Source organism: Calidris pugnax, unplaced genomic scaffold, assembly GCF_001431845.1.
Source record: "Calidris pugnax isolate Ruff unplaced genomic scaffold, ASM143184v1 scaffold40, whole genome shotgun sequence".
NCBI classification, from domain to species: domain Eukaryota; kingdom Metazoa; phylum Chordata; class Aves; order Charadriiformes; family Scolopacidae; genus Calidris; species Calidris pugnax.
This window is the reverse complement of record NW_015090796.1, coordinates 697,118-712,359: the sequence shown is the minus strand read 5'-3', so window position 1 is coordinate 712,359 and position 15,242 is coordinate 697,118. Positions and strand designations below refer to the sequence as shown.

The following is a 15,242-nucleotide window of genomic DNA, read 5'->3' as shown; positions in this document are numbered from 1 at the left end:
GATCAGGTGGAGGGGACTTTGATCAACCTGGCCTGGTGGGAAGTGTTGGAACTCGATGATCTTTAAGGTCCCTTCCAACTCTAACCATTCTATGATTCTATGATTCTACAGTCCAAATGACTCTAACCATTCTATGATTCTGCGATTCTACAGTTCAAATGCAAATTCCTATTTGATATTTCCGAAACTCCATAATATCAGTTTACTGTTTTCTTCAGCTTATAACTGGAAACTCCCCAAATGGATTAAGGTCCCTTTTCTAGTGATCTTCCAGCTAGAAGTACATCACACCAGTAAATCCTTCTACCATTTTACCATGGTTACGCAGGTATAGTATCCAGTAAGTTCACTGCTCAGACAGGTATTTTGAGGAGATGCCACTTTAAAAATAATTTTCTAATCTTTGGCTGTTAGACTGCCACAATACAGTTTTTTTTTTTTATCCTGGAGAAGCAAAGAAAACTCTCAGGTGCTCTGGAGCTTGTGCTCACAAGCATCATCCTGGATGACCCACAAATATCTAGAGGACAGCGCTATATCTGCACAAGTATATCAGTTCCTCTAAGAGACTCCCATGTGCTCCCCGAATGAGGACAGTGTTGCAGATTAACCCCCAAACTCTGTCAAAAAACTGTGCAAAGCCCTAGAAAACTCTCAGGTGCTCTGGAGCTTGTGCTGGATGTGGTCATCCTGGATGACCCACAAATATCTAGAGGACAGCGCTATATCTGCACAAGTATATCAGTTCCTCTAAGAGACTCCCATGTGCTCCCCGAATGAGGACAGTGTTGCAGATTAACCCCCAAACTCTGTCAAAAAACTGTGCAAAGCCCTATTTCCCCAAAATTGTGTGTGGTTGAACCATGGGGCTGGCCCCACTGCTAATTTTTCCAGACAGATTCTGCCTCAGGATTATTAAATCCAAGGAGTTATTACAAAGAAGTACAAAAATAATGACCTTCAAGTACTTGAAATAAAATTTTTGAATTGTTATACAGATTTAGCCAACCCCAGGACTTTAATGGATATGGTAATTTATTTAAGGAATGTACATTTTATTTTGTAATAACTCACTACAGTCACTCAAAGTTAAAGTTTAGTCTGATTCCTAAGTGAGGTCTATTGGAAAAGTTACCACCTTTCACTGTTTTTTCAGGCTAACTTACAAAAAATCAGTGCTATTCTCCTTTAAATGCCTACAAGCCAATTAATTTGATTTTGTTCCATTAAAATTTAATTAATGCTTAAAATTAATCTCAAAATGCCATCTTATACATAGTGGCAGTCAAAGAGCTGCTTCCAAGGGGCAAAGAACTGGAGTGGGGAGGAAAAAAATCTTTCCATTCTACAAATATATTTTCAACTCCTTTCTCTTGCCAGAAACTGGTTTATAAAAGCACAGTCTTAGAAAACTCTTCATATCTTTTAGTGTCTAGGGAGTTGGGTGATACTGCACCTCACAGTTCTATTTTCTCAGTGGAAGCCCTCCCTTCCCCACCCCACTTATGTGTACAAGGTAAATTATCTGTTTTTGAAGCAACTTGCATTTCTTTGGGTAAAATTTCAGATTTGCAGCCCTGAGCTTATCACAGAATATTTGCAATTGTTACTATGAGTTCAAATTTCAAAGTTTTAGTGGGGAGCAGGATATCATCTAGGTTTAATTGTACTGGCCACACAATACCCTCTCCTATTAGTCTCTCAAATATGCACTGTGCAAGCCAAAAACACAAGGTGAAACTGCCAATGGCTCTGCCCTGCTGTGAAAGCAGTTTTCTTCCAGTTTATCTCCACATCCCAGTATTCACTTTAAAGTTGTGTGCAGAAAATGAAATTAAATCTCTGTAACAACTGGAGCCTAATGTATTCATTGTAATGAATAAGGTGGGTTTTTTTTTTTAAAAAAAAAAGAAATACATTGCTGCTTGTATTGTACACCCTTAAGTTGGTGCTACCATCTCTTCTTCTTAAAGAAAAGCCTCATAAGGCCCAGGGACCGATTGATGATATGTTGCTGACAATTTCTCAGTGACCTCTTCATTATCTGCTACCACTAAGGGGTGAGGTGTCTGTTGACTGACGAGGTTCCCTTTGGTATTAATCCTGTGTTGGGCCAGTGTAACTCAATAACGCTACTGCTCTTTGCTTTATTATGCAAAGAATAACTCCTGGTTCCTGGGCATAAAGACTTCCAAAACAGAATCACAGAATCACAGAATCATCACCGTGGTTGGAAGGGACCTCTGAGATCATCCAGTCCAACCTTAAAAACAAAAACAGAAACAAGAACACACAAAAAAACCCCAAACAACAAAACCCCAAACAACATAAAAAAAAACAACAAAAAACTCCAAAAACCCCCAAAAAACCCCCCAAAAAACCCAACCAACCAAAAAAAAAACCAACCACAAAACACCCCACCACATCACACCCACCCACAAACCAATAATCTTGGTCACTAGATCATGCCCTGAAGTCAGAGACGGTTCTGCTGGCATGTTAATCTCGGGCACTAGATCATGCCCTGAAGTCAGGGATGGTTCTGCTGGCATGCTGTGCATTTACAGCAACTCTGGCAGAAATTCTTAAGAATTCACTTTCACCTTTCTTGTTTCCATATCAGCATCTGCTGGATCCAATAACTCAGAGTATGCAAGCACCACTTTCTTTATTCCTCTATTATTTGTTGCTTGTCAAAATCAGCTACTTCTGTTTCATATCCATGGGTGATAAAGAAATCCTCATAAAAAATTCTGCCAAGAAAACTGCAAACCAGTTGCTTTCTCTGATAATTAACACAGTACCAGTCATCTTCATTGTTTCTCTCTGTAAAGGCACAGCAAAGACTCTGGACCCTCCACTCCCTCAAGAACGTATCTTAGAAGAAATTTTCTGACCACTGGATCTACAGAAAACAACTCCGGGACTATATTACACTGCAATTAACTGTAATTCAACACACCTAACTTGTTTAGTCTTGTAGTTTCAGTTACAGAGGTCCAATATGCAAATCCAATTTTTCTACTATTTTTTCAAAAGTAAAGTACTTTTTACCCACTGGCCATACTCATTGGAGACAAATAAGTTGTTCAGTTTTGGATATCCTGATTTATTGCCATTAGTATTTTTGATGTGCCAACTTCATGTCTGAGGACCATTTTACTTTTTGTGTACATTTCATATATCATATTGCATAAAAAAATGACAGAAGTCCCAATATTGTCACCTCCCTGTCCCTGCTCATACCTGGAGTGACATACATGGATTTTCAACAAATATGATAACCTCCTTATAATATTTAGCAATGCTGAACCATGCCTACATGTTTTCCCCCAAAATACTCTCTGCTGAGACAACTTTGCCTATCCCAACAGCACTGCCTACTACGATGGGAGATACTAATTATTTCTGACCCTCACCATGGTGCAACCATGTGAGAGCAATTAAATTAAATTGTGTGATGCCTACTGTAAGTAACCCCAAGTATTGCTACAATACAAAAAAATGTTATCATTACCTAAAACCACCTATATATAAGCACCTCTTCACACAGAATCTTTGCCTTCTGGCCTGTTTTTTACAGGGAAAGGGAAAGACTGAGTGTAAAATAAAGTAAAATCTGACAAGGTTATTCCTATTCAAAAAATTCTTATGATTTAGTAAATACCAGGGAGTTTCATGATCACTAGGGCAAATCACTCAAAAACTATGGTATACTTAGCCTTTTATCTGTTTTCTTGCATAATATTACACACTGCAAAATTTTACTGTTGATGAGTACATAGTTCTGTAAGCCTTTTATCCTACTGAACAGAAGAATCCAAAACTGTAACTTCTAGTACTAAGGTATACCTTATTAGTCCAGCTTTCCTTGTACTAATATATAATTGCTCACATTCAAAAAAATTAGATTATATAGCAGCAGAAAGCCGCATCATAGGAGACGGAATGAAGAATACAACCATTTTACCATTAGATAATTAACCTTATTGGAATTAATTTAGAAGATATGGATCATTGCAGGTTTCAACTTCATCTAAGCTGAAAGTTTATTTGCACCAATACTGTAATAACATGAATAAAGCCTGTGTAAATAGCAAATTTTCTAATCCAAGGAAGCGTACGTTTCCCCGAGGCTCAAGAGGTTGGTCAGTCAATAGATTAATACCTTCTGTCACTCAGTACCTGTGACAATGTAAGCAGCTAGTGAAATTCAGCACGGAGTAACAGCCAGGAAAGAATGTGACCCTGATCAAACATTTGTCAGTCTGTGTGAAGGATGAGAGGTCTGTGGATGGGCGAGTGGATGCCGTGCAGCTCACAACGCCAGGCGTGACAGGAGTGGAACCAAGGTTGTATCCTTGACAAATGCCAGGCCATTCTAAAGTGACAGAACTAAATTATGCTATATCTAGTATTACGTGGCCTGATCCGGCCCAGACCACGACAACCTTACAGTTTTTTTGATAAGTAGGGAGAATTACTTTGCTAAAGAAAAATAGAAACTGAGACTCTCATTCGCTACTACCGCAAAATTTTGTAAAACATGATTATACCATTAGCTTGTCAACATTCCGGTCATTTGATCTGAAAGCTATCAAAAGCAAAGATGTGATAAAGTTTGTTGCCTTAAACACAATATTAGCAGAATGAAAAGAAAACCTTGTAGAACCATTCTTTTATTTGTTACACTTTTTGTTACGGCATTAATGAGAGAATTAACATGAGGAAGCACATAAATGTCTTCTAGACATTCTAGAATGCATACAGTGACAAACATAAAATAGCTTAAACAAAAACTCTACGAAGCTCTTCACTGCTGAAACATAATTTTGAAAGTGATCTTTCGGATGACTGATCCACACTTTCAAAGTATCTGTCTAAAGCAGTTGTGGTATCAAAGCTCTGTTGAGTTCAAATTCATTTTACTCTTTCACATTTACGATAGCAACCTGCTTTATCAAATTGTAGTCTGCTTTGAAACTATGAATACTCAGATTGACTGCAAAACATTCTCATTGAAAAGTGATTATTTTTTCTTTCTTTTTACCCATTCAAGAACTGTCCTAGTGATGACTGAATGGCTACTGATACCCCCAAAATTAGTTGTTAGCCTTCCTTCAGTATTTAACTAGTTAAAAATGAATTTGTGTTTCTCACAGATGTTCTTATAAGGATTGACAGTATAAATACTTACTCGAACTCCTCAATAAAATTTTCACCAAGAGACAATCACGATGTAGCAATGTTTCCAAAAGCAAGTTCAAATTGCAGTACGGCTGGGATAAGAGCAGTTTCAGCTGACCCTGGGCTGCCATTTCTCTGGCTGATGGAGTCCTTTCAAAATGTAAGATAAAGACAAAATAATGTAGTTAATTTATATATGAAATTAATATCCTTAAAGTGCAGATGTAATGCTAACTCCCTTAAATGTCAATTCCTCCCAGATTACTCTGAAAACGCTTTCATGCTTGCTTACTTTAAGGCAGCTCAGGGAAGGAATTACATTTAATCTCAACTAGCTAAAAGCAAATTAACATTTGGTAGTCTGCCAAAGTTATAACTGATACAAAGCAACCTCACTTATCTCTTTCATGGAACCATGTTTGCCTTGTTCTACCAGGCAAAAAGGATTTTTTTTTTTTTTTTTTTGGTGCTTGAATAAATTTAAAGCTATTATTCCTCAGTTCACTATTACATTAATTGTTTAGTAAGAGCTCTGAAGTGTCCTGGAGAAAGTATATGAAGCTCTTAATTAAAAAACGGAGAGAAAGCTCAAAGGGGCGGCAAAAAAGATTTTTTTTTTTTTTTTTTTTTGGTGCTTGAATAAATTTAAAGCTATTATTCCTCAGTTCACTATTACATTAATTGTTTAGTAAGAGCTCTGAAGTGTCCTGGAGAAAGTATATGAAGCTCTTAATTAAAAAACGGAGAGAAAGCTCAAAGGGGCTGCAGGATTCCACATTAGTTTGACCAATTCTTACATGTTTTGAAAAATTCACCTGAAAATCAGACTGGTTGGGTAAATGCTTTGCAGCAGGGAGAAGTGAGAAAGCCCAGTATAAATTCATTGGCTTCTAATGGGGTTGCAGTTTGTTTTCTGTTTGTGTTTTCCATGTTCTGCAAAAGTTTAGGTTTCCAAACAAAAATATTCCAGGGGTTCCTATGAACTCAGCCAATGACCCAACACCAACTTCCGAACTCAGGTTGGATCAATTAAATTAAAAGAAAAACAAAAAACTCAAACAACTTGACCCATTGTATTTACTATTTTCATCTTCTTGAAACATTTTTTAAAAGAATTTCTCAAAATTGGGTTGTGGGTAATTTTTTTTCCTGGAAAGCTTAATTTTTCATTATTTTTAAGGCTTTGAAATCAAATTTCAACAGGTGTTTAGCCATTGTATTTATTCATTTTGGCTATGAGTTTATACAACAATAGCTGCAAACACTGAAAGTTTATGCACTGTGTATGTAAACTTCTGTGCACACAAATTTCATATGCACCAGTGTAAAAACTACATATGCACTGAGGCGTTAACTATGCAGGCATAAACATTATCTGCCAGCACACACACAACACCTTCAGCATCAGTTAAAGCCGCCTTCATCAGGAGCTACATTTTCCTGTCAGACCAAGGAGGGATTTATCTGCCTCTGCACATGTATTTATGTGCCACTTACACACAACGTCAGCATGAAAAAAAACAGAGATGGCTGCACAAAAACACACAAAAAAATATAACTACTACCAACCTAGAACACCAGGAAATGGGACACTCCTCTAGCTTAGTCCCTCACGTGTACGTATATTTCCATTTCCAGAAAAGCAGTGTGCCATGTATTTTGCAGGGCAACCTCGACGTAACCCAAGGAACCCAAGTTTCCATGGCCCTGTTTCCCAGCAGGACCTTTACATCACACTATTTTGTCAAAACTGCCCAGTTAAAACTGTAGCAGTCATTTTAGTAAAGGAGGATTTTATACACCTCAGCCTTTGGGGTTTTAACAGTAAAGCAAATACCTATGAGTTGAAAACCCAAGTGGGTGCCAGAAAAACTTACGTACAGCTTTTGTGATGTCTCATCTGGTTCATTATATAAAATCACGGACAATGCAGCACTGGCTCAACAATTATATTTTTGCATGTAAGCACATTCTGGCTTCTAATAATATTTATCAAAAATATAAACATTTACATCTTGATAGAACTTGCAACCAAAATAACTTTTCCATATTTGAAACACATACTGCATTCAAACTTTCAGCATTAGGGCTTTGCATTCTTAAAAATATTATCTTAATTTCTGTATGTTCAAGATTAGTTATATATATAGAAACTCTAACACATGTTAAAAACTAATTAGCAGTTATTAATTAAAGTTTAAATTAAAACAATTGCTATATTCACACCAGAATTAGTGCTGTGGCTGGAAGCAAACTCAACACTTCACTAATTCAGTTAAAACATACGGGCTAGTTTAATTTTGTTTCTCCCTTGAATGCCATATTATCATATCTAATAAGGTCACCCATTGCCTTCAAACTATAAGAAAGGAGACAAGTTTGGTCAATTAGATTTATGAAGGATAATATTTTAAATTACTTTAGAAATAAATGCCATTTTTAGAATATTTGAGTTGAAATAAAACTTGTCTGTCATTGACCAGATGGGAAGTTATCATGTTGTAATATACACCAGTTCTTGGCTCTTTCAGCCTCTTGCAAATTGAAATGTACAATGGTGTGACTCACTTGGAGGAAAAATAAAATATAGCAGACATTCCCTACAGCCATGGAGCTAGCACCAATAAATGCACTGAGAAGTTTTGCAACGTGCATATGGAGAGGCATATGTTCTCCCATCCCCGTCGCTCAGTACTAGTGAAAATAAGACTAGCCTCATAAAAAGTGACAAAAGGTGAAGTACATATAAATATCACAGATATAAATGTTCAGTTTTGTACAGTAAAAGAAAAAAAAAAGAGAAGTCTGAGCTGAAAATCGTATGATTAAAAGCCCCAAATGATGCAAAGAGTGAATCACAATTACCACTAAAGGAACTGTAATATAAATTATCAGTAGTTATTTAGTTTGATAACCAACTATGTTATTTTGGTTAGTATCCAAGATAGGAAAAAAAAAGCCCACCCTCAAATGATAAGTTCAAGATTTTATAAGGCAAATAAACATTAACGCTAATTCATGTTAACAACATTAATAAAGATGTTGAAGTAAAATAGATAAAGCAGACTGTAGCTATGTTTGGGCATGAAAAATTATGCAGTAAATCTAGGTAAGCAGTGAAATTGTAAATTGAAAAGAAAGCAAAACTTTCTCTTGAAACATCAGGCTTAGGAAGAGTAAATATTTAATAGGTACATTTATGTCGGATTAGAGTCTTCAGTTAAAAATTGGGTGGGCACAGCTGGGAGCTGCACAATAGCTTGAGCTTCCAGTATTGTTATGGACAGTGAATATACGTTTTTATTAGATGTAAGAAGTAAAACCACAAAACAATTCAGGAAGAATTAGGAAGCTCTAAAAAAAAACCAGGTTTTGGCAATACTTAAACATAATATGTCTTCTTAATACTATAAATGCAGTATTTTAAGACAGAAAAGCTTCCGTGACATACAGTGCAAAACTGGTAACAACATTATAACACCTCAGGATATGTCCCTCAAATTATTTCATTACAGACAGGGTCATTCACTGTTTTTTTTTTTTTTCTGGGCAGCTGAAAAGTATGGTGCTAAAATAAAACATTAAATATTTTACCAACATAGCTCACTCATCACCAGGACAGTACACAGGGCTTTATATAAATGGACTGTCCTCACTCAGGTACACAAACTATATCTTCAAAAGACAGATGTGCTCTCTTTTGGACTCCTCGTTTTCCCATTTGGTGGTCAAGAAGACGTACATTTTCTCACCTTTCACCCAGGAAAAATACATAAATTCTGGGTAACTCTGGAATAATTTTCTGCTATTTATTCAAGACAAATTGTTCCTAAATAGCATCTGTAAAATCCTAATTCCACCTCAGAAAAAGAGAATTGTATCAGACTGAAACAGTATCACTATTTCCTTTAGGTACTTTTACGCAGCAGAGGGTACTCACTTGTGAAGTCATCTTCCAAAATTCATAATTCACAGTATTTTTAGTACTGACCTTGGATTAGGGCATCAAAAAGCTTATCTTCTTTTCTACAATGTGTCCTTAATGAAGCATAAATTTTCCCAGAAATAGAGTGGATCCCTTTTTAAGTGCTCATGCAGTCATCCCCTCTCCTCTGTCCCCCCTTCTCCTCTCCTCTCTCTCCACCTATCCGTAACTTATAAAGCCACCCACAAATTTAATTGAGAGGTTAAAGCACATGATCTCCCAAGCTTTAGAAAAAAATTAAATTACTATTTCAAGCAGGGAAAAGGACACCTCTTGAATTCAACAGTTATTCACTCTGTTTGGCATGGGGTGAGCCAACCACACAACATTGGGTCCCATCACAGCATCTATGGCCACTGCAACATCAGCAGGTACCAGAGGCACCAGGGAATTAGGTAACAGAACTGCTGATGCTGTTGGGCTATGGACAGAAATCAACATATTTTTGTGTAGAATGGGGTAAAATCATCCTGAAGATATTGGGATGTACAAGGCACAAGACACCACGTGTACAAGGCAAGAGGTAATAAACCCACAGCACATTGATCTTCAATAGGTCGCCGTAGGTCATCACTCATACGATAACATATTCCTCCGAAATAGAAAAATACTTTCTCAGAAAACACAATAGCAACTCACAAAAGCAGCTTTTCACGAGGACAGAGAGTGAAAATCTCTCAGGAAATAACTTTTGAAGAGGAGGAGGAGGTGAAGGGGTTAGGAGAGGATCTACACTGGTGTGGGAGTGCTTCAGGTTCAAAATTAGAAAGGGAATGACAGCACAGCTGGTAGCATATGTCTCATATGTAACTTGTCATTATATGCAGTGACACAGAAAAAGAAATTAAGCTTTTGCCTCTAATCATGCAGTTATCTCCCAAAAAAATCAACTACGATCAAGCAGAGTATTTTTCAATGAGTTATTTATATATCAAACCTTTTTTTAACCAGCAATCATAAACATTCTTTATCTCCCCTTTAATTATAAGTCTTTCGAAAGAGCAACTGTGCTGAACTACATTGTTGTCAAGAGCTATATACTCTTTAATTAAAGCAAGAAAAACTTACAGCTAATTCAAATATCAAACATAATGAATATACTAACAAAAGGCTACACAGTGCACTGCTTCCAGCTTGACCTTTCTTACAGACTCTTAAAGTGAAAAGATTAGGGAAATCTGCAATGAATTGAAAAAGAAAAGGTTTCTATGGGTTTTCAATGAGAATATTAATTAGTCATTTATTCAGATATGCTCTTTTCAAAGTGTTGTTAACAGTATTTGATTAATATTGACTACCTGGTGATTACTGTACAACAATCAAATTCTGATACTCACTTTGGTAAGAACGCACGGGGTGATGGTATGCAAAATAACCAGTGTAATGGATGATAAGAGACTTTTGAAAAATCTTGAGGAACGTGTTCATCAGAATTGTTCAGAAATGTCCTGGAAAAAAAGCAAATACTTCTGAATTAAATGGAGGACTGAAAATCCCTTTGGATCATTCGTACCAAATATATGTAAACAGAAGACAAAAAATCACTTAAGATAAATAGTATTAATGTACTATGCATACGCATAATTGCAAATTTACTAATCTTATATACTGTTAAAAATGTCGTTCTATATCTTATTTACTATCACTCTTTGAAACTTGGTCCTAGCACTGCTAGTAGTTACAGCAGTTTTCTTCATATTTTTACTCCTATACAGCATGTTTTCAAACTATGTTTGAAAATGCACTGAATAAGTAAATTGCTCTCCAATCATTGATTTCTACAGCTCTTTTCTTTCTGTGTAATACATGCATCATATTATTAATACTTTTATCATAATAATAAATAGAATATCTTTGGAAATTATAATTTTAATCTTTTGAACAACATGCAAGTACACGTAGACTTTGGATTAAACTGGACAAAAATTCGACCCAGAGGCTTTGGACCTTCACTGGCTTGTGAGAAATAGAGTACTGGTTGGAAAAAACACTGTTTTCAAATATAAGGACCAAATATTCGAATATAAAATTAGGTAAGCTAGTTTTGTGTCACTTCTGCATTACGTCTCTTACCCAAAGGATGTGAGAGGCAAAAATCAGATGTGTCCAATCCACTGATACTAAAAATTAACTACTTTTGTTAATTAATGATATTATATGATTATAAAAATATAAGAACAGAATTAAAGAATTTAATATTTGGGTTTGCTATTTAACAGTAAATTACAATTTGGACCTTCACTGGCTTGTGAGAAATAGAGTACTGGTTGGAAAAAACACTGTTTTCAAATATAAGGACCAAATATTCGAATATAAAATTAGGTAAGCTAGTTTTGTGTCACTTCTGCATTACGTCTCTTACCCAAAGGATGTGAGAGGCAAAAATCAGATGTGTCCAATCCACTGATACTAAAAATTAACTACTTTTGTTAATTAATGATATTATATGATTATAAAAATATAAGAACAGAATTAAAGAATTTAATATTTGGGTTTGCTATTTAACAGTAAATTACAATAAATGTATGAGTATTTGTACAATTCTGTAGCAACCACTAGGCTGCAGAAATCTGTGTAAGGAATGGAAGCCCCTTGGTCTCTTCCATTTTTGCTGTCATTTACATTGAACACCACCCCAGCAGAGAGGATATTGTCTGTTACATCCATCCTCCACTAACCACCATCAATTGTCACTTCTTTTGCACCTTACTTTTCAACACTTACTTGGCTGTGAATTTTTCATCTTAACTTTCCCTGTCTGAAGCTTCCTTCTTTATGTATCATGGCTGGGATTTTCTAAGCTATATAAAGAAGGTAACTACTTTTTAAAAACACCACTTCTACAGAACTCATTTATGGCATATTTGCTTTCCTTTCTGGGGTGATTCAGTGTCATCCCCACTTCTGAGTCATTACTCTTTCTATTGCAGTAGAGTAGAAGGACATTTCAAAATACAAATCCAAAAAAGACATGAGAGAACTTTCTCAGGACAGGAGTATTTTTTTACAAGACATAAGAGAAGCCAGTGCCATGACACAGAAACAGCAGGATTGGATGTAAACACTTGAAACTGGAGATGGAACAGAAACCCATTGGAATACAGACTTCAGGAACTCCTAACCTAAAAGATAAAATCTCCTTTCTTATAGGGTGCTTTGTTACTTACGATATTAATAGTATTTGTGTGTTGTCATTTGAGTATTTAAAATTAATTTTTTAACTCTTTTTCACAGCTGCATGTAAGCAATTTAGATGTGTATCTACGTGTCTATAAGGTCACTGTCTACCAGTAAGACCCCATGTGAAAGAATTACACTTCTTGTGTGTTGTCATTTGAGTATTTAAAATTATTTTAACTTTTTTTCACAGCTGCATGTAAGTAATTTCAATGTGTATCTACATGTTATAAGGTCACCATCTACCAGTAAGACCCCATATGAAAGAATTACACCTGTTCAACAAGACAGACAGGTGCACACCTTCTGAACTTCTCCAAAAGATAGGGTGGGTTTTCCTGGAAATTAATTCTAATAATCAAATGAAATTAGTAGGAAGAATTTACTACAGACTTCGACATGATCTTAAGTAAGCAATATTTGAGCAGAAAGAATGAGCACATTGTGAATTTGTGGTTTTTATGAATTCATGAAAACCGGAAGATTAAAAGTAAAGCTGAGATTGTAATATAGATAAAGGGAGAATTTAAACTATAAATAATTATTTTAAAGACAGTAATTTCAAAACTGTGAGAAAATTAAAGAAAAAAAAATCTGTTCCATACTCTGAAATATTTTTCTTAATACAGCAAAGCGTAGAGTCAGTTTTCTACAAGAAAGCATCATAGACACAGTTTGGGTAGTAATCTAATAAAAAAAGACCATGTCCTGTCTACTGATAGTGTATGAACTATTTGAGAGACTTCTGGACTACAGTAGCTTGTTAAATGTGGTTTCTTGCCTTAAATGTGTGTCTCCTAAGGACAAAGACAGGGCAGACTTTTGGATTCTGGGGCCTACAACAAAATCTCTACAGAAATTTTTAAACTGAGATGGGGGTAGTCTGAGGGCTTTAAAGACTGTTTAAATATTAGAATAACTTCAAATGCTATAAAAAAATTCAAGTGTCTAATGACAATATGAAAATTCTGGTGCCAGCACTTCTCACTGCCCACTGCTGGCTATGTAATTCCTGCCAGAAAACCCAACTCTGTGCCAGACAGTTTAATTCAACTACTCTTCTGACAGAAGTATAATAATAACTAGTAGGAAATTTGTTTTGACGAAAAGTTGTGTTAAAGCAGCTGCCTACAGTCTCAAAGCAGTGGACAGCATCTGTGGAAGTATTTAATACCACAGCAAGATTCCAAGTTACAGGAGTTTTGTTCTTCGGTGGAGTATGACAAGGTGAGAATTGATCTTGTAAACCTCAGTGCAGGTGTGAAAAAATGAGATGCCAACAGGATGCATCCTAATGGTATTTCCTTGTAGACTTCAAGGGATTTAGCTCTCTGTAAGGAACAAACATGACTAAAATGCAACTTCATGAACTGTAACTCTTATATATTAAAATTAAGAGAAATATTTCCAGCCTTTAAAATTGAATGACAGATATTTATACCCAGTAGACAGCAATTTTACCAACAGAATCTCTAAACTCTTCTCCCAGTGCTCAAGTCATTCACCTATTTCTCGTTGAGAGAGTAAGATATAATTCATAGTATGAAATCATAAAAAGGTGCATCCAACTTTCTCTTTATGATCTTCCCTAACAGAAAGATTGTCATCTCCTGTATCAGTTCAAAATACTGAAAAATGTAGAAAAAAGAAAGAACAGATCTGCTATAATCTGAGAAACCCTCAACCTGGTGCAGAAGACACTCTCTACCTTGAAGTCATAAATGGGTCTGTTGTACTGTGCACTGCCAGCCTGCTTCACCTGGATAATTAAATTATTTTAAAAATAGTGAATGGAGGACGCAGTTGGATTTTCCTAGGAAATCCACAAGCAGCATTGAAACTGTTAGATCCACCACACAAACCCCAGCTACTTCATGCAAGTAGTTGACAACCACACTGACTGTGATGACTGAAAATTGTGAGGGATCAAAACCATCTTTTTTTTTTTCAGAGGTTTGGGTCAGCAGCAAGAAAATAGCAAGGCTGGTAGTTGTGGGGAGCACACTCTGGAGACTGCTGCTGTTCAACAGCTTCCTCAACAACCTGGACAAAAGTGGGCAGACAGAACACACATTTAGGAAACTCGCAGGTGACACTAAACTGGGGGAAGCGGGCGCAGGAGTTAACCCAAGATACAGCAGAGTGCCAATCCATGGATGAACAGGCCAACAGAAACTCACACGGAGGTTAAGTGCAACTTTTTGCTCCGGTGACAGAATTATACTAGGCTAGGCTGGGAGCTGGTGGCCTGAGTATCGACTCGACCCAACCCCAAACCTGGAGTTTTATGGCCAGAAGGGTGTAGAATACGAGGCAATGATATATTCTCACTAGAAACAACCAAACCACACACCGGGCTGCATTAGGAGGAGTCTGATGAGCAAACTGAAGGAAGCGATTCACTTCATCTGCTTGGCAACAGAAACCTAGAAAGTTTTGTCCAGGTGTTGGACCTACAGCTCAAGGAGGATGTTAGGAAACTGGAAGGGACTAGACAGCATCACCTGTGATGAGGTTTGAGGGATATAGGGTCTTTTACTCTGGTGAAGAGGTGGCCAAAGGGGTGTCACCTAATGGAAAAACCCACCCAAAGAGTAATGACAAAGACAACTCTAAGGAGCTTTTCTCAGTGGGGGCTGGTGTGAAACAGCAAGGCAAGGTCAGCAGCTTTGAAGGTTCACACTAGACATTGGGCAACACTTTGCACCAAGGTAGTGCAGTCATGGAATGGGTTTCCTATAGAGGTTGCAAAATCTCAGTTCATGGAGGTTTGCATGGGTCCACTAACAGTCATGTCCGATGGCTCTTGGTGATGGTCCTACTTTGAGTAGGAGGTTGGACTAGATGACCTCCAGCAACCCTTTCCAACCAATATTTCCACTATACTAAAGTT

General features: G+C 36.6%; 1 protein-coding gene across 1 annotated transcript in view; it reads right to left on the bottom strand.

Moving 5' to 3' along the window:
- Positions 1–15,242, bottom strand: part of KIAA0825 (KIAA0825 ortholog) — a 291,162-nt gene that overhangs the window by 142,849 nt on the left and 133,071 nt on the right. The window contains exons 14-15 of the mRNA XM_014936866.1: positions 10,510–10,620; positions 5,198–5,337 (exon numbers count right to left, since the gene is read on the bottom strand). Coding sequence (XP_014792352.1) covers positions 5,198–5,337; positions 10,510–10,620 — 251 coding nt within the window. The remainder of the gene's footprint in view (positions 1–5,197; positions 5,338–10,509; positions 10,621–15,242) is intronic.